At 39.9% G+C, this 19,972-nt stretch overlaps 1 protein-coding gene and 1 pseudogene across 1 annotated transcript; one reads left to right on the top strand and one right to left on the bottom strand.

Moving 5' to 3' along the window:
- Positions 1 to 542: 542 nt before the first annotated feature.
- Positions 543 to 2,520, top strand: LOC122062622 (annotated as a pseudogene).
- Positions 2,521 to 11,764: 9,244 nt separating this feature from the next.
- LOC122062621 lies at positions 11,765 to 15,874 on the bottom strand. The gene has a single exon (XM_042626270.1). The coding sequence runs from the start codon at positions 15,872 to 15,874 to the stop codon at positions 11,765 to 11,767; it is 4,110 nt and encodes a 1,369-aa protein (XP_042482204.1).
- Between the last annotated feature and the right edge of the window lie 4,098 nt (positions 15,875 to 19,972).

Raw genomic sequence — 19,972 nt, 5'->3', positions numbered from 1 at the left:
AAGACGAAGACCCAATTCCCTTTTTGGAAGACAAACCTTAATCTAACTAATGGGATGGAGAAAAATTGCATTATCTTGACCTTTCCAAAAGAAGAAAACCATAAGAGATTCGATATTTGAAGAGATAGAAACTGAAACCCAAAAATCCCAGACCAAAAAACATAAGAATTTTACATAACTGATCTAATAAGCTCAAATCAACGAGCAAAAGATTGAAGTTTACTTTAGTTCCTAGGACTTATATTAAGTGACAAATCTTTATGTAGCTTTCTCTCCCAAAAGGAGGATATTCCCTCAAGGATCAAAGATCATCGCCTGGTGTGGTTCAGTTCTAACCTACTTGATGCCATGTGACGAGTACAATGGGGGCGATGTGGCAGTGTAATATGAACACGTGGATTACCTGCATGTTAAATGGAGCTTCCAAATGGTCACGTAAGATGCAGAACCGTAGCACACTAGCGAGCACCTGTTCGCCATTATAAGTAGAGCCACACATTCACTCGCTCTCTTCACCCACCAAAGCCTCATGCGTTATGAACATGGTTATCAAAACTACAAAGTTATGTTTCCTTCTCTTCCTCTTCTCCCTCTTCCTTCTGTCTACGACCCTTTCTCTGGCTGAAGGTGAAGTTGCCCAGAGCGACCCAAGGAGAGAATACCAGCAATGCCAAAGGCGGTGCCAGCAACAGGAGAGAGATCCACATCAGCAAAAGCACTGCCAACGACGCTGTGAGGAAAGATATGAAGAAGAATAACATAACCGACGTGATCCAGAGCAGGATTACGAGAAATGTCGACGGCACTGCCAACATTACGGGAGAGACCAAAGTCAGCAACCAAAATGCCTACGACACTGTGAGAGGAGATATGAAGAGCGACTACGTAGGGAGGAAGAGGAATATGAAAAGGAACAACGTAAGGAGCAACGTAAGCAACAAAAGAGATATGAAGCGGAGCAAGAGAGATATGAAGAGCAAGTACGTGAGGACGAAGAGAAATATGAAGAGCGAGAAAGTGAGGAGGAAGAAGATAACCAACGCGATCCACGACAAAAAGAGTACGAAGACTGCCGGCGGCACTGCGAACAACAGGAGCCACGTCAGCAGCATCAGTGCCAGCGAAGATGCCAAGAGCAGCAGAGGCAACACGGCCGAGGTGGCGATTTGATGAACCCTCAGAGAAGAGCCAGCGGCAGATACGAGGAGGGAGAAGAGGAGCAAAGCGACAACCCCTACTACTTCGACGAACGAAGCTTAAGTACAAGGTTCAGGACCGAGGAAGGCCACATCTCAGTTCTGAAGAACTTCTATGATAGATCCAATTAGCTCTCTCTTTCCATAGGATCCCACCGGTAAAAGAAATCTGACTATGACCACCATTGACTGGTGCTCAGACTCAAGGGTTCAGTCTATGGTTGGATTTTATAGGTCGTCTTCATTTCTTCTTTCTTGTTGGTGACTGATTAGTTTTAAATTCCAATCACAGGGAGAGGAGCCCTCAAAAATGATCCACCATGACAACAGAGAATCCTCCAACCTCGAGTGTGGAGACGTAATCAGAGTCCCAGCTGGAACCACATTCTACTTAATCAACCGAGACAACAACGAGAGGCTCCACATAGCCAAGTTCTTAAAGACCATATCCACTCCTGGCCAATACAAGGAATTCTTCCCAGCTGGAGGCCAAAACCCAGAGCCATACCTCAGTACCTTCAGCAAAGAGATTCTCGAGGCTGCGCTCAACACACAAACAGAGAGGCTCCGTGGGGTGCTTGGACAGCAAAGGGAGGGAGTGATAATCAGAGCGTCACTGGAGCAGATCAGGGAGTTGACTCGAGACGACTCAGAGTCGCGACACCGGCATATAAGGAGAGGGGGTGAATCAAACAGGGGACCTTACAATCTGTTCAACCAAAGGCCACTGTACTCCAACAACTACGGTCAAGCCTACGAAGTCAAACCTGAGGACTACAGGCAACTCCAAGACATGGATGTATCGGTGTGCATAGCCAACATCACCCAGGGATCCATGATGGGTCCCTTCTTCAACACTAGGTCTACAAAGGTGGCAGTGGTGGCTCGTGGAGTGGGACATGTGGAGATGGCATGCCCTCACTTGTCGGGAAGACGCGGCGGCGGCGGCGGCGGTGGCGGAGGGAGGCATGAGGAGGAAGAGGATGTGCACTACGAGCAGGTTAAGGTACATTTGTCGCCGAATGAAGCCATTGTTGTTCCGGCAGGTCATCCCGTCGTCTTCGTCGCTTCCGGTAACGAGAACCTGCTGCTTTTCACATTTGGAATCAATGCCCAAGAAAACCACGAGAACTTCCTCGCAGGGAGAGAGAGGAATGTGCTGCAGCAGATAGATAGGCAGGCAATGGAGCTAGCGTTCGCTGCTCCAAGGAAGGAGGTCGAGGAGTTATTTAACAGCCAAGATGAGTCTATCTTCTTTCCTGGGCCCTGGAAGAACCACCAACAGTCGCCCCGCTCCACCAAGCAACAACGACCTCTCGTCTAAAGTTCTACAAAAAAAAGAGTATCATGTGTAGTATAGGTTAGTAACTCCTAGGTAGGTGTATGACAGTGGTAAGAGGTTATCTCGGAAAAAAATCGTCTGCAATTCCGATCTCGTATAATTCCGTGAAATACCATCTTTAGGGGGTGACATGTGTATTAATACCAATGCAATGGTCCAGATCTGATTTAAATGTCTCTTCACTGATTTAAGGTTTTATTAGTTATACCAGATCTGGACCATTGTATTGGTATCAATACATGTGTCACCCCCTGAAGGTGGTATTTCACGGAATTGTAAAAGATCGGAATGCAGACGATTTCAACCCGGTTATCTCCGTGAGTTGTAACTAATCGGGCAATCCTGCGTGTATGTAAATAAAGAGGAAGGGGAGTGATGATTGGATGAGACTAAATAAAAAAATAATAATAATAAAATAAATAATATATTAATAACACATCAGCTATGTCAATATCCATGATGATTGGATGAGATAAAACTTGTAAGCGGTTTGGTTCAAATCATATATTAAATCAATCAATATGAAAAAAATATAATAGGTTACAAACGAAAATGAAGGGTAATTTGAGTATTTAAAAAAAACAAGGGAGAAAGAGATGTAAAAATAAAAAAGTAGGGGAGTATCGGTAAAAAAGTAAAAGGTAGGGGAGTTTTAGTAATTATAAGCCAAGTGTAGGGGAGTGATAATAAATTCCCCTCTATTTTCTTATGAAATAAACAAATATTCTTACGGCTTAATTCCAGTCCATTGTGTCCTTTGCCTATCAAATTTGGATATGGTGCTCGTGCGATCGTCTAATTGTACATGTGAGCATACAACATCTATCCATTTTTTTTTTTTTTAATCTTAATGACAATCCATTACATTTCTTTGAACCGTTTATTTTTTCAACCATTTTGATGCATGAAGCGATGGGATCTAGTCGTGCATGTGATCATTCAACACATGTCCTATATAAATTACATGAGTATTCCATGCTGGCCAAAGTTCATATCTCTTTAGTGATAGACTTGCTGATTTTCAAGGAATTAGAGTTATCTATTACAAAACCTCCTTTCTAAGAATATTGTTGAGTTTGTTTGGTCCTATCCACCGGTTGGATTTTACAAGTTTTTTTTCTTAAGGTCAACAAGAATAAATTAATAAAAGAAAGAAAAGAGTACAGAGAGACCCACTTGGGCAAACAAAACACAAAAACCAGATCTCCTTTCCACCTTCGGCATTGTCATCAGCAGAACAAGAGACCTGAAAAAGAGAACTTTGACCTAACCTCCTGCTCCGCCTTTGGCATTGCCATCAACAGAGGAGGAGACTAAGAATGCAAGAAACAACTAACATAGAAGAACGAGTGTATCACTTGAATCTGAATCGTGGTCTCTTAGTGGCATCCCAATCAATATTCATTGGATGTGAATCTGGGAGCATCATCATTCCACATAGTTGATGATCTTGTCGCAACAGCATGCTTCGCTGAGCTATCCGCAACCATATTAATCTCTCTAAAGCAGTGAAGAATACTCCATCAAGTGTTATTCAAATATCTCAGCAAAGATAGCCTTTTTTGCCTAAAATTCTATGAAATAATTTGTTTTTAAATACACCAGACAACTACTTGGGAGTCGCATTCAACCTCAATCCATGATAACCGGAGGTCATTAGCAATTTAAATCACTGCAAAAAAGGCTGCAAATGTTGCATCATAATTAGTTGCAATTCCCTCAAAAGAAGAAAAGCACCTTATAGGCCACCCCACGTGATCTCGAAAAATGCCCCCTACGCCAGCATATCCCGGGTTCCCAAGTTAGAACCCGTCAGTATTAATCCTGATGCATCCACTCATAGGGAGTATCCACTCTAACTCCAAGATCTGCTTTGGTTTAGGACTAGCCCTCGTTAACCGCAAGGAAGAGTATAGAACCAACTCTTTCACAGATTTAACTTTCACTGGGATTCTACAAGTTGAATATCAATGGATGTTACCTTTGTAACCCATGTCGATCAGGAGCTTGAGGTATGTCAGGAATGGTGGTGGTTCTTCTCTGATTTACTTTGTTTCAAATGAAGGTATTGGTACCGATTTCATGGCAGAGTTCGCTACTTTTATGAAGGTGTTCATCATGTGTCCTCCTTAAATGTTGACAAAGTGTGGTAGAATGTGATTCACAGGCAGTAGTGAATTGCATTAAAAAAAAATTACCATTGTGTTATTAGTAGCAATGGTGGTCTTCAAGTAATACCTACACAACATCACATGGTATATCTCACATTGCTATTGAGAAGTGAATGTCGTGGCTGACAGATTGGCAAAGCATACAACTACTACAAGACTGTCAAGAAGATGGGATTCAGCACCATCTATCATTCTTCATGATACCTGTTGGGACTCACAAATGAGATCAAGATATAGATTTACATAATTGGGATTCTTCTTTTTTATTGGATTGCTTCTTTGTTGGTGATCATGTTGAAGGTGGAGCGGTGATCCAATGGTTGTTTTTATGTTATTCTCTTATGTTTTTATTCTTCCAATCTATTAAGAGTAAATATCACGCCCCTCCCTTGAACTATGGTTTAATATCAACTTGACCCCCTACTTTTTGGAAAATATCGCTCACCTCCCCCCACAAGAAAAAGATTCTATCTAACAGCCACAACAATTAGAAATCGTTGTTAAGTCAGCTTATATTTTCTCGTAATCCCCAAAATACCTCCTAAGAGTTAAAACCCCAAAATACCCTTAATTCGATTTCTCTCATCACCTCCTTCGTTCAATGGAACGATGGTATCTTCACCATTTCCTCCCCTACCTCTTCTCATTCTCAGGTATCCTATCAAAACAGGTACGTGCATCAACAAGGCTTCCACATTTAGCATACATTGCGACAAGTGCAATTTGCACAAAAGGATTATGGTCCAAACCCATCCCCCGTGCATAATTATGTATCTTTCTCCCTTGCTCAAGAGCAGCCGAGCGAGTGGGTACAAGCATGGAGGACACTCATTATAGTCACCCAGTTAGGCTTTATTTCTGAATCATTCCTCTACATTTCTTCAAACAAACTCAATGCCCGGTCTGCAAGCCCATTATGGGTATATCCAGATATCATGGCCGTCCAAGAAACAATGTTTCTCTTTGGCATCCAGTAAGGATGTATTGGGCATTTCGTACATAGAAGGGTATTTTGGGCATTAAGAAAAAAATCAGCTGACTTAACAGTGATTTCTGACAGTTGGGAATTTAGATAGAATCTTTTTCTTGGAGGGGAGGTGAGTAATATTTTTTAAAAGGTGTGTGTTAAGTTGATATTTTACCATAGTTCAAGGGAGAGGAGTGATATTTAGTCATCTATTAATTTATTCTTTTGTTGATTTTTAGTAAAAAAAAAAAATAGTTAGGAGGTAGATATTCATCCCAATGTATAATTGGAAATGAGCATTAAAGAAGGAAAATCAAAATCCCTTAATCTCTGTAGGAACGAATGATTACATTCAAGAGGGGGTGAATTGAGTGATTGTACTCTTTGTCTTTAAATAATATTGGATTACAAAACCTCCTGCAAAATGCAAGCGATATTGATTTTCAAGCGATAAAGAGAGACATTAACACAAGCGATACTGATTTTCAAGACCATAGCTAAAATGGGATTTCCTCCAAGTGCATAACTAATTAACCCCTGTAGATTTCTCATCTTATTTTTGCTTACGATCTTATGGTCTTCGTAAAAGCTGAGGCCTCATCTATTTCAGTGGTGTTGAGTACCTTGTCCTCCTTGTCGGGGCTCCAACTGAACAAGGAGAAGTATTCAATCATCATGGGGAGCATCACTAGTGATATTAGATTTCAGTGAGTCTTTTTTGCCGGTTCGTTATCTTGGAGTTCTTTTGATCTCATCAAAATTGAAAGTGGAAGATTGTGCTCCTCTATTTTATATAGTAACCAAGAGATTCAAGGTTGGGAAACAAAATTTCTCTCATATGCTAGACGTTACAACTCATCAACTCAGTACTCCAAGGAGGTTACGATTATTGGTCTGGATTATTTGGATTGCCAAGAATGGTCGTCATGAAGCTGGAATCAATGTTCTCTAATTTTCTTTGGTCTAGGCCAAATTTAGGGAAGAGAGCCCACTACATATACTGGAATTCTGTATGCAAGTCCAAGGGGGAAGGTATGTTAGGGGGGTAAAGAGGACCATGATATGAACATTGCAGGGATCATTAAGCAAATCTGGTGGATTGGAGCAAAGAAAGTTTATGGGTTCCTAGGGTGTGGCGAAACATCCTAAAGTGTCGTTCTAGGGCGAAAGGAATGGTGCAACACTTCATTGGTAATCGCGTAACATCAGGATTTGGCTTGATCCTTGGCATCCGACTCTCCTCAGTTCTATTTTGAGAGATGATGGCTACAATGTTGGCCAAACGGTCTTCAAGAGGTTTGAGTTAAACTTGCAAGCATCAATAAATCGCCCTTTGGAAAAGAGGATAAAAAGTGATGAGGAGAGGCAATTCCTCAGGTATGTTTTCCACCAAATCTTCTTGGAATCTAGTCCGCAATCCGGCTCCCAAGGTAGATTGGGGAAGGGCAATTAGGTTTAATAACAACATTCCCAAGCATTGCTCATTCATTGCTTGGCGTTGTATCAGGCACACTCTCCCAACCACGGATCATTAAAAGGAATATTCTAGTTCGGCCTTATTGCTGCTTTTGTTGGGCAGGTCTTGAGAGCCTAGTTAGCAATTTGGCCGAATAATTCGTGTCTATCTGAATTAAATGAAAAATATTCTGACCGAATGCAAGTAAAAAATAAAAATCGATAAAATTTGCGATTTTTTCTAAATTGAATATAAAATGCGAAAAAAGCATGACGAACCAGATTAAACCGAATTATTCGGTTAACATTAACCCATTTAAATATATATATATATATATATCGAAGTAGGGTTTCCACTTGCCCATCTTCTAGTTTTGCATTTGTCTTGGACTCTTGTGGCTACGGGCTACCTCACTCATCTAAAGTTCTGAACTACGGCCTCATTCTGATCCAATTCCTTTTTGTCGGAATCTACTTTAATCAGAGTTGATTAGTTGAATGGTCGAATTAGAAAACCTAATTTGTGCATGGATGTTCCTAAAAGTGAAGAAATGAGGAGAAGTCTTGTTCACTGAAACCACATCTTTGCATATGAAAGTAGAATCCGCCTCCATGGTTCCGTGGCTTCCGCCACAGTCGTCCTCATTCGTCTCTCAATCTCCACCGCCATACTGTTCTACGATCTCCAGGATCGTCTGGGCTACGATCAACTTCTACATATCTCTGTTTTCATCTCATTCTTGTAATCTTGTGAGACGAGATAAGGTTTCCTGCATTAAGTTCAGAAATCAAACTCTCATGTCTCATCTCAAAATCCCTTCTTTTTTTTGTTGTTTTGTTTCATAGATTTGGATTTTTTTTTTTAATTGAATGAAATTTGTGCGAACCCACGATTTCTTCTCCCATGATCTGTACCTAATAACTATTTTTGCTAGAGTGGGTTTAATTTCAACCACTATGTGAATTGTGAAGTGAATATGACCATCAATACATGCCCAGTGATATTGGATGAAGCCTTTGCAGACTTAGAGGGCCACAATTTCCATATTTCAGGGTTTTAGATTCTTAAATAATGTACTTACATTCTTCTGTTATAGCGATAGTAGTAGCTTGTACTTTATTTTTTTTTATAGATCAAACCATGTAGTGGATTCCTTTAAAAGTAGTCCTAGAGTTTCGAAACATTCTCAGGGCTTCTTCATTGTTATCATGGATTAAATGATGTGATTTTGAACTCTTATGTTCTTACAGGGCAATTGCTTTAGAAATTGGATTACTGTAACCATTGTTTCTATCACTCAACGACAGCTTTTCCTAGTTTTTTTATTGTATTGTATATTTGAACTACAATAATTTGCTCTTTTTAGGTATACATATCAAGTTAATTACTTGATAACTAAAAAAGATGCAATAAATTATAAAAATAGCGTCTGAATTTTTTGCTCTACTTTTATTTTTGTAATCGAATAATTCCTGAATTCGAATCCGATTTTTATTTTGACCACTTTTTTGACCGAACCCTTAAATTAACCAACTGAATTATTCCGAATAATTCTCCACCCAAATAATTTCTGAATCCAAATTTGCTAACTATGCTTGAGAGTAGGTCTCACCGTTTCTTAGAATGTAACTTCACAAAGATTTGGGAGGTGTTGGCAACAAATACACGGCAAAATAGTGAGATACGCGGGGGTGCCAAAGTCGTACAGACTTGAGAGAATAATTATAGAATATTTACTGACTTCTAACTAGGAAGGAAGTGGGGTTTTTCCATGCCTCAATTGTTCCAAGGACTTAAAATTGAAAAGCAAACTCATAAAAATAGAAAAAGGAATTTCATCCATTAAAATTGATCTAGGAAGAATACAATCCATTACATCGATCATGACAAAACAAAGGACTGCCATGAATGTAAACTAAGAAAACCATGACGAAACACATGCCATCATGATTATTGAAACAAGCATAACGAAACACAGACCGCCATGGTTTGGGCTAAAAGACATAACTAATTTGTCAATAAAATACAAAGAAAAGACTAATCTTCTAAGAAAACGAAAAGACCAAAAAGGAAAAAGATAATGACTAAAATTAGTCTACTTGACAAGGAAAAGATAAATAATGCATTAGGTTGTTATCTACTGGAGATGTCCTCCTTCTATGCTACCCGTATTACAGTTTCCATATTCTCTTGAGGTGATATGTGTAAATGGATATTTAAAAGAAAACAGAACATCCTTTTGTAACCGTTCATTGTTTTTCAACGATTAAACCCATCTAACAATTACAATTCCTCCAAATTGCCTAAATTCTGGTTTGCAGCTTAAGATCTTTCTCCCTTAACGATATCATGACGGAATCATAATGGTGGATAGGCATAACGGCCCAAACCTTGCGGCCATGTTAACCCATCTCGTTCGGTGTAATCATGACCCCAGTTGTAATCAACCCAACTGCAATCAACCAATTCTAAACCTCCATTTTTTTCTAACCGATTCAAGAGTCCAAGCCTCTACTTTTCCTCTATTCTTTCTTAAAATATAGAATGTTTTGCCACCTTCGCTTCTAAAAGAAAGGAAAAGGGTTAAAGAAAAACAAAAAGGAGAGAAAAAAAGGAAGTGACAGAGAAGGAAACGGATTGACACGTATGTTCCTTCTCTCAACTAAAGTGCTTCTATTATCACGACCCAAAACTCTCCTAGACCTCTCGGCTTCAAGAGAACCTAAACTTTAAAGAGGAGATAGTATCCCTTGCTCATAAGATTACCTAGTCATACTAGTCAACCTCCATCATATGTCTCATTTTTTATTATTACAAGAATAAAGAGGGATTTATTTGAAAATAAAAGGACAAGTGTTAGATTTTGACTTATAAGACTAGATGATCATATGAGCAGCTGATCCATTTTCTTTAAAGAGACCGTGATCACGCATGTCTCGGCAATGTGGTGGACATGGATCAGGACACCATTCGTATCGATCCCTTATCTTAGCAAGAGGGGACCGGGTTCTAAATCTCCAAGCCTCCATGCACGCGTCCTCTAATTATCAACTGCAAAGTACTTCAAGAGATCCTGAAACTTCAATGTTGTCCACACGAAATTCTTTTCATCTCTAAGTGTCCAGTGTGGAAGACATGAAATTTTCTCGCCAACCCTCTCTTTTATATACATATATATTTTTCGTCAGGACAACGTTGAACTCCGTCATCGTCACCTGACTTGAAACAGATTTGATAGATCTAAAGAAGTGACAATCCTTCACAGGTTTACAAGATTTTCCCCCTAATTGAACACTTTGCATTGCTTGATTCAAGGGTTGGGTTACCTTTGATAGGTTCTCCACAATACCTTCATCGGAGCAACATTATTGCTTCTAGTGGGCATTTCTTCTTCCTTGAACCATCATAAGTTTGCTTTCTGGAGTCCCACCGTGTATACAAAAAAATGTTGGCAACAAACAGACGGTAGAATAGTGAGATGCGAGTGGGCATGCCGGAGTTGTACAAACTCGAGAAAACATCATGGAATATTTACTGATTTCTAATCAGGAAAAAAGTGAGGTCTTTCCATGCCTTGATTGCTCTAAGGATGTAAAATTGAAAAGTAAACTCATAGGAAAAAAAAAAATTCCATGAATGTAAACTGAAAAAACCATGATGAAACATGAGCTGTCATGGTCTTGGCTAAGAAACAAAACTAATCTATAAGAAAATATAAAGAAAAGACTAATCTTCTAAGAAAACATATAGACAAAGAAGGAAAAGATAAAGACTAAAACTAGATAATTTGAAAAGGAAAAGATAAATAATGCATTGTGTTATTGTTTAATCTAAAACTACATTACTCGAAAGTGACTCTCAAGCAGTGGTGAGTTGAATTCGAAACCAAGTGATTCCATGAAGTAATGAGCAAAAATGACAATTTATCAAAAACATCTAGATAGTTAAATATGGAGAATCTCGCACTGTTATAGAGAGATCAATGTTGTGGAAGATACACTAGCAAAACATGCTATAAAAACTAAAACTTATACTATTTGGAACACAGATCCTCAGTTTGTAAACTATGATTTAAATTGAGACTTTCGGCGATGACCGAGATATCGGTTTGTGTAATTTATTTTTATTGGATTGTTATTTCTGCAGATGGTCATGTCGAAGGTGGATTAGCGATCTAATAGGTCTTTTTCTGTAAACCTTTTTTCCTCAATTTTAATGAAATCTATTGCGGACTACTAGTCCCAAAAAACCCCAAAAAAAAAAAAAAAACCTATCAGAGATGTCTTTCTTCTTCTATTGAAGCCTATTTTATAGTTTGATTTCCACAACTTGAACAGTTATAATTGTCCGAACCACTTGAAATTGTACAAATGTCATTCCCCTCAAACTAATAAGAACTCTACCCTAGATTTATTTCGTGTGTCAGTCAACCATATCGTATTTGGTTAGCCTGATTGGTTGGTAATATGGTCAGTCTGCTCAATCAACATGATTAGTCAGTCTAACCTCTTTTTTTTTTTGCTAAATGGATAATTTATTGAGAAAAATACCAGCAAACAACAAACAAAAACACAGAGCAAGCCACGAGGCCCCACCTTCGGCATAGCCATCAGCAGGACCTAGGGCCGCTCACTACCTAAATCTATACGAGGGTCTAGAAGATTCATCTCTCGCCATCATATCATAGATATGGCCAGGAAAAGCGTCATTTACTGTCGAGCATCTTGATTTTGCAGCTTTCTTTGCTAGGAAGTTTGCCACCGAGTTCCCTTCTCTATAGTTGTGAGTGATTTTCCATGTAATACTTCCCAGAAATTGCCTTAGATGGTTCCATCTCTGCATAGCCATCCATGGAATTTTTCCCTGATGAATTGACATAACCAGAGCCGCTGAATCTGATTCTACCCAGAGGAATGGAATAGCTAACTGTTTTGCTTTCATGAGACCATGCATTAGACCTTCTAATTCAGCTTCATAATTTTCTCTAATTCCCAAATATATGCTGCAAGACCAGAGACACCTGCCATTATGATCTCTCATGATTGCACCTGCACCTGCATTACCATGGTTCCCAATAGAGCTTCCATCAAAGTTTAGCTTGACCCACCCCGTTAGCGGTTTGCACCAATAAACTTCCAGGGGGGGTTTAATGCCCGCGCTAAGAATGTTCAGACCCAGCCTCCTGCAACAAAGAATTTCATTCATGGATTTGATTGATGTTTTCACATTAGGAATAGTCTCTCTAATGTCGTTCTTAATCATTTCAATCACATGCCTTTGTTGTCTCTGCCTTTCTTCAAAGCGGCGCCCATTCCTTTCTTTCCAAATGTTTTCAGCTGAAATGGCAAAGGCGATTGACCAGACCTCTTTTAGATTAACTATCTTCATTTTCCTTTTCCACCATGAAGCCAGAGCATGAAGGGACTCATGCTTCCTATTTGGAATATTAAACCATTCACAGACAATATTCCAAACTCTCTCTGCATACTGACAATGGACCAAAATATGATCCAAATCCTCGCTCGAGCTTCTGCATAAATCGCATCTAGAAGCCATAGGGATTCCTCTTTTCATAACTGCCGCATCAGTAGGTAGTTTGCCATGCATGATTCTCCACGCAAAGATAGAAATTCTCGGTTGCAATTTCTTAGACCAGATCAGCGCCTCCCAAGAGATTGAGTCCTTTTTCCTCCTAATTGTATTCCATGCTGATTTTGTCGAAAAAATCCCATCAGTGTTGGGGCTCCAAACACACCTATCTTCGAAATCAGATTGGGGAAGAGGGATTTCCATGATGGAGTTGATGATTTCAGACATTGTACTCGATTGGCAATTGGGGAAATTCCATTTGCAATTCTGAATGACTCGATCAACCTTACCACTGAATGCTTCGTCTGAATTTTGTTCTGTCTCCAGAAGCTCAGCGATAGTCTTAGGCCCCAGCCATCTATCATTTAAAAAATTTATTTTCCTTCCATTCCCGATGATCCATCTTTCGTTTAAGGAGACAAACTCCCATAATTTCCGGAAACCCATCCATATCGAAGAGGACCTATAGCCTTTCCGAAGAGATCCATCTGCTTTAGTGAAGCGAGCTTTCAAAAATCTATAAGTTGGGTCGTCATCATGCTTCGTCTTCCAAACCGCCTTGGACAGCAAGGCTTCATTGATCTCCCTCAACCTGCGCAGACCTAAACCACCCTCAGATTTTGGTTTGCAACACTGATCCCAACTTACTATGATAGATCTACACGTATCAACATCTCCAGTCCAGATGAAGTTGCGAATCCACTTCTCCATGATCTTGATGAGCTCAGATGGCCACCAGTATACAGAAAAGCTATGCATGGGAATGCTCGTCACCACAGTTCTGGCAAGCTCCACTCTACCTGCCATAGAGAGCAGCCTTCCCTTCCAGCCCGCAAGTCTCGCTTTAACTTTGTCCATCACAGGGAGGAGGAATTCTTTCTTAACTCTACCTTTGAAAATTTCCACACCCAAGTACTTAGTGGGCAAACTACAAATTGGGATTCCCATCGTCTCTCCTATTATCAGCTTTCTAGCAGCAGAGATGTTCCCTAAAAACACCTTGCTCTTCTCCAAGCTGATGTGTTGACCTGAGCATTCTTCATACATAATTAAGAAGGATTTAAGATTCTTGACGTACCTTATAGATGCATTGATGAATATGAATATGTCGTCGGCGAACAGCATATGACTAGGGGTAGGCATCCCACGAGGGCCGTTTAGGGGTTTGATTTTCTTCTCTCGGATTAGCATATTGAGCCCTCTACACAGGACCTCTTCAGCCAAAACAAATAAGAGAGGAGATAAGGGGTCACCTTGCCTCAGCCCCCGACCAACATTAAAGTAACCCACCGGTCCTCCGTTCAGAAGAATGGAGATTTTTGCAGAATCCAACAACTGATGAACCCATCCAATCCAGGTTTCAGAGAATCCAAATTTCCTCATGACTGAGAATAGAAAGCTCCAATCAATTGTGTCAAAGGCCTTCTTGATGTCGATTTTAACTCCCATCCCTCCTCCTCTCGTCGCAGTCGACATCATATTAGCTAGCTCCGAAGCCAAGTATATATTTGTATGAATTATTTTCCCCCTTTGGAAGGCCCCTTGCTCGCGAGAAATAATTCTCGGAAGGAAGCTTGCCAGTCTCATAGCAAGAGTTTTAGAAATTATTTTGCAAATAAAATTTCCCATACACAAGGGCCGGAATTTATCCAAAGAGTCAGCCCCTTCAGTCTTTGGGATAAGTAAGAGAAAATTATTGTTGATCCCCTGAGGCATGATTCCAGAAATAAAGAAGCAGCGAATAGCGTTGCAAACATCATATGCTATAATATCCCAGCAGTGCTTGAAGAACTCACCAGGGAATCCATCAGGGCCGGGAGAGCTAGCAGGATCAAGGCTCCAGACCGCCTCTTTGATCTCCAAATCTGAAGGGATTCTGTCCAAAATATCTCTATCTCGCTGCAATAATTCGCGGGGAATGCAGTCAAGGATCAAGGGATGCCCAGACACAGGCGCTGCTTTGTGAAAATTAGTGAAAAAGTCCACCATATAGTGTTCCAGGTCTGATCGCTCTGATATGATAGCACCATCATTTGTTTTTAAGCATCTAATAGAGTTTTTAATTCTTCGCATCTTCGCCGAAAGGTGGAAGAATTTTGTACATCTGTCCCCAAGCTTCTTCCATCGAATTCTCGATTTTTCAGCCCACATTTTTTCATAATACTCCATGGCCTTGAAATACCTTGTTTTGGCATCCGCCTCTTGAGCAAATAAAAAATCATCAAGACCATCTTCGTCAATTTTCTTTTGGACCTCCTCCATCTCCTTTTTTGCCTGATCAAGCTCTATATTGAAATTCGGAAATTCAGTTTTTGCCCAAAGCTTTAGGGTGCCCTTAAGACGTTTAAGCTTCTCTGCAACCCTATATAAGTTGGTGCTAAGAGTCCAGCCACTCCATGAAGCACTTACGACAGATAAAAAATCCTTGTGTTCCACCCAGTGTCTATGAAATCTGAAGGGGCAATTGTTCGGTTTTTCACCGGGAACTGAAGAAATAAAGATTGGAGCATGATCTGAGCCAATTTTCTGGAGAACCTGCTGAACTCCCTCATGAAAAAATTCAACCCAGGCGTTATTGCAAAAGCTTCTATCCAGTCTGGCCAGCACGTTCCCTCTCCTCCTATTATTGGTCCAAGTGAACCTGCTTCCCTGAGAAGGAAGGGCCATGAGATCGCAAGAGTCCACCATAGCACCAAATTCAGCTGTAGCTCCCAAATTAAAGGCTCCAGGACCTCTCTTTTCAGTTGAAGCCAAGATGGTATTGAAATCACCAACTACAAGCCAAGGCGTTGTCTGAGCAGGCGCAGAGGCAGCCAAGGATGCCCAAAGATCTCTTCTTCTCGCTCGAAAGCAGTTCGCATGGACGACAGAGACTCTAATAATTTTTTTGTGCCATTCTAGAGAGATGGTAATATGCTGGTCAGTCGCAGACACAATGTTTGGTCTTCTAATATTTCTTTTCCACATTAGCCACAGGTTTGGAACTTTGTCTGATCTGTTATTATGGATAAAGTCGATATCAAATCCCAGCCTAGTAAAGAAAAGCTTAGGGAAGGCAGTGACATCAACCATAGGTTCTGCAATGCAGATTATTTCAGGGATCTTCTCTTTCAGAATGTTACTCAAGGCTAATTTTGCAATAGCCTTCTTCATGCCTCTTATATTCCAGAATAGCACATTTATGGATTACCTTCTTGAGAAGCCAATACGGCCAGACTTTCTCTGAGCCTGCGCCATAATGCCGGTATATAATCCCTTCTTTTTCTTCCTTCGCAGCACTTGGCTGAGACCATCCTCTTCAATTTCTGCGGCGTTCACCTCTCGGTGATGAAAGATTACATTACCATCAACCACTTGGGTGTTAGGGATGGCTATAATAGATTGAGAGGTATCGCGAACTGAGTCGCCATGGTCTTCATGCATCTCAGCAACATAGATAGACCGCCCAGAACTGGAGAGACCTACTGATCGTTGACCCGCATCCATCGCTCCATCCTCCTCAAGGGTATCCGACCCGTACTTCGATTCATTAGCAGAACCAGATTCGGAATGCCCCTCTTTTGCAAGGAATTCAGCCGGATTGCCTTCCATAATTGTTCCATGATGGATGGGGAGGACAATCTCAACATTGCCATGTGTCCTCCCCTCATTTGAGTCTAGAATATTACCGTTCAATTCCTTTCTTCTCAAGTTGGAAGGAGAATCATACCCTACGGAATCTGGATTCCTTCCAACTTGGGAAGATCTTCTCTCCACCGTCTGGCCCCTCTCCTCCCTGCCAGAAACCATGTCAGCTGCTTCAGCTCTGGCAATGGCGTCCTGGTTTGTTGCATCAAGACTAGCTTCTCCCTGCTTAGTCTTGGCTGACTCCATCGCAATCTTCTCCCTGCATTTTTGGACTAGTGTCCAACCTTCCTGCAATAACCACATCGAGCCATCCCATCTTCGTAGATAATGGCTTGTTTAAACCAGAAGACCTCCTGGGTTCCTGGTTTCAGTCTCTCGACTTGAATTTCATCCAATCTCTTTCCATTAATCTCTACCTCCACTTGGACCTGGGCAAAATTCCCCATCGCAGTGCTCTGGGTTCGTCGGTGCAAGGCCACAGGCCTGCCTACCATTTTTTCCATTGAGAGAAGGATTCTCTCATGCCAGTATTCCAGAGGCAGGTCTAGGAAACGAATCCATACGAGCTTCGTCATAACATTCTTCGCGTGGACGTCGAAATTAGGTGTCCATCTTTGAAATCTGATGAAATGTCCCCCAACTTTAGGGGGGCTTCGCCACCACATAGTAGACATGTCTCCTTCTAGTTCAAATTGAAATAAAATGAAACACCTACCCATTGGTGCGATTCTGATTTGGCCCTTTAGGTTCTAGTTCTTAGCCTCTTGTCTAATATTATTCATCGAAATCATTCGAAAGTTAGCTCTACCAATCAACGCAAAACGAAATCTGGAGAGCCGCTCTTCATAAGCATCCTGGGGAATCACTATTTTGGTACAAGAGCCCGCATGGATAGGTTCAGGTAGCGAATCAACATCAGGTAGGGATCTACCCACCACTGTTACAAAGGTCTTCCTGCCCGAATGGATAGGTTCAGGAAGCACTGCCGATTCCACAGCAGCCTCCTCCCTAACCGGCCTCGCATCCATCCGAGGGACTGGTTTCAAAAAATCCATGATGAGGCCTTGTCTGAAGCGCCCTCCATCCAGATCCTGACCATCACCCAGCAATCCTGCAGTGGAATCCCCATTCCTCACATCATTCTCCATCCTTCTCAATCGATAATCTTAAGAAGGAAGTTCAAATGTTATAGGTCAAATTCTTTGAAAAATTCATTTTCAAGAATGGAGATTTTTAATCCAATGGTATGTGATTCTTAGGGAATCGATAGTCATAATTATCCCCTCTATAGTATGAATCCAAAATACTCTCATCCAGCCAAAGAGTCATAAAAATAACCAATACAATAAAAGCACAAATATAAATATTAATTAAGATGTCACTCATTTAAAAAATAACTAAGGAAATGATAATAAGTTAGAAGATTATAACAATGACGAAACAAATATAACTAAATAAAAGTATATATTTTTTTCCCAGAAAAAAAAAATACAAAACAAAACAAAATACAAAAAACAAAAAGTATATAAGGAAAATCAATATTTTTCTTGTTTCTTGAACTTCCTCTCTAGTTGCAAAAGAGAGAAACCTATCTTAGATTTTAGAATTGAAGCTAATGGGATTTTACTAGGTGGAGAAAATGATTAGCAAGGCCTATCTATCTCAACTTTCAATTCAAGCAAGTTGTAGAGAATACTATTAGGCTATGTTTGGTTGCAAGGAAAATTTTAAACGGAAAGGGAACTGGATATTTTAAACTTAAAAATGAAACTTTTGTAGTCATTAACCCATGCGACTGCATAAACTACTTAAATTTCTTACCATGTTAGGTAATGATACACTTAGCAAAGAGTTCTGGATGCAAAGAAAAGTGGAATTTAAGTAGTTTATACATTCACACGGGTTAATGACTACAAAAATTGCTATTTAAGTTAAAAAAATTTCATTTCCCTTCCCTTCCCTTTAATTCCACTTACAACTAAATAGAGCCTTAAGTTTTCAATTTGTGAATTTTAAGATGAAATTCCTAAAATTAAAATCCCATTCAAACACCAATCTTTTTAGAACTCTTTGCAAGGTAGAGTTCTTAGATCAAACACCAAGAAACACGAATAATAAGGAAATAATAGATCCGTATGACACAGAAATTTAACGAGGTTCACACACCAGGGTGGTGTGCTACATCCTCGGGTGAAGAAGAAGATGATTCACTATGCAGAAGAGAGATTACACCCTAGCAGCAGCGAGGAAAAACTCGCCCTAAAACCCTAACTGCGTGAAAACCCTAGAATACAATGACTTTCTCAACAAGTAATAGTACATTATATATATATTCCAAAATCGTGGGTCGACCCATCGGGTCGCGGTCGATCCGGTCGAACCCCTCTGCTTCCATCACAGATCTCAAAAAAATTCCCATTCGGTCGCCACCAAAATATGTCGGATCGGGTCAATCTTCAAAACGGTCAAGAATTTGAGACAAACTTAACAAGTTCAAAAACAAGGTGTATGGCCATGCTTTGAAGAGAAAACCAGTCAAAATAAGAAAGAAATTTCCCAACTTAGAAATTCTATTGGAAGAAAATCAATAACAATGTTGTCGTTCGGTCAATTTTTGCGGCATCGATCATCAAACCATTAAGGTAAAGTGGTAGGAGAAAAAATATGCAAGAGCTTCCATTTTCTAAACAAAAATGCAAATAAACCTATAGCCTCTATTTGGTTTGATGGTAATGTTGCAATCAAATGAAAAATATTTTAAGATAGAAGCAATAATAGCATAACAAGTGGGTGGAAGAAGTTCATTTAGATGGTTTTAAGAAGTTTGTTTCAAATGTTAGAGGTTAAATTATCTGAAAATTTGTTTCAAAGAAAGAAGATTTTATTTTTATTATTTTTTAATCTAGTGGTATGTGATTCTTGGAGAATCGATGGTCATGATTATCCCCATTCTGATGAAAGGCAATCAGACTATGGTCACAATTCATTGCATTTATATTTCTGAAATATAAATAAAATATTTATCAACCATTTTACCTTACCGAAGACTTCCCAAGTCACTTATCTTTTTCTTCATGAATGAGTCGTCACGCACATATGTATGCACATATATTCTACATATATAAATATGTAGACACGCAAGACTCATGGTGACTTGTCAAAGAGTCCTATCCTACATCCATAAAGATTCTCTTTTCACCATGAGTAAAGGCGAAAACTCGATCGAAAAAGAAATATTCAAAAGGATTAATGGAAAAAGGGTTAAATTCTTGCCTTGTATAATATCTACAATAAAGCTTCCTTTGCTTCACCGAAATGGGTGTGGATCATCACTAAAGTGGATACAATGTTGGGACTATAATACAAATATTTCGTGTCTATGAAGTTGTTGAATCCAAGTTGTCTAATTAAGATGTGTCAAGATAAATGACAAGGATAGATAAACAAAAAAGAAGACCTTAAGGTAGTTATGCGTAAGCTTCTGCATTTTCCTTCAAACTTTTCGGCTAGAATTAAGGAGCTGGTCAAAGAAAGCTGTATATTTGGATCATTCTTGACCCCTAATTCAAAAGGCTAAGGGTTAACTACCTTGGTCATGTCTTCTCAGGCTTCTAGCATTAATGA

Source organism: Macadamia integrifolia, unplaced genomic scaffold (assembly GCF_013358625.1).
Source record: "Macadamia integrifolia cultivar HAES 741 unplaced genomic scaffold, SCU_Mint_v3 scaffold108, whole genome shotgun sequence".
NCBI lineage: Eukaryota > Viridiplantae > Streptophyta > Magnoliopsida > Proteales > Proteaceae > Macadamia > Macadamia integrifolia.
This window is presented reverse-complemented; position numbering and strand designations above follow the sequence as displayed.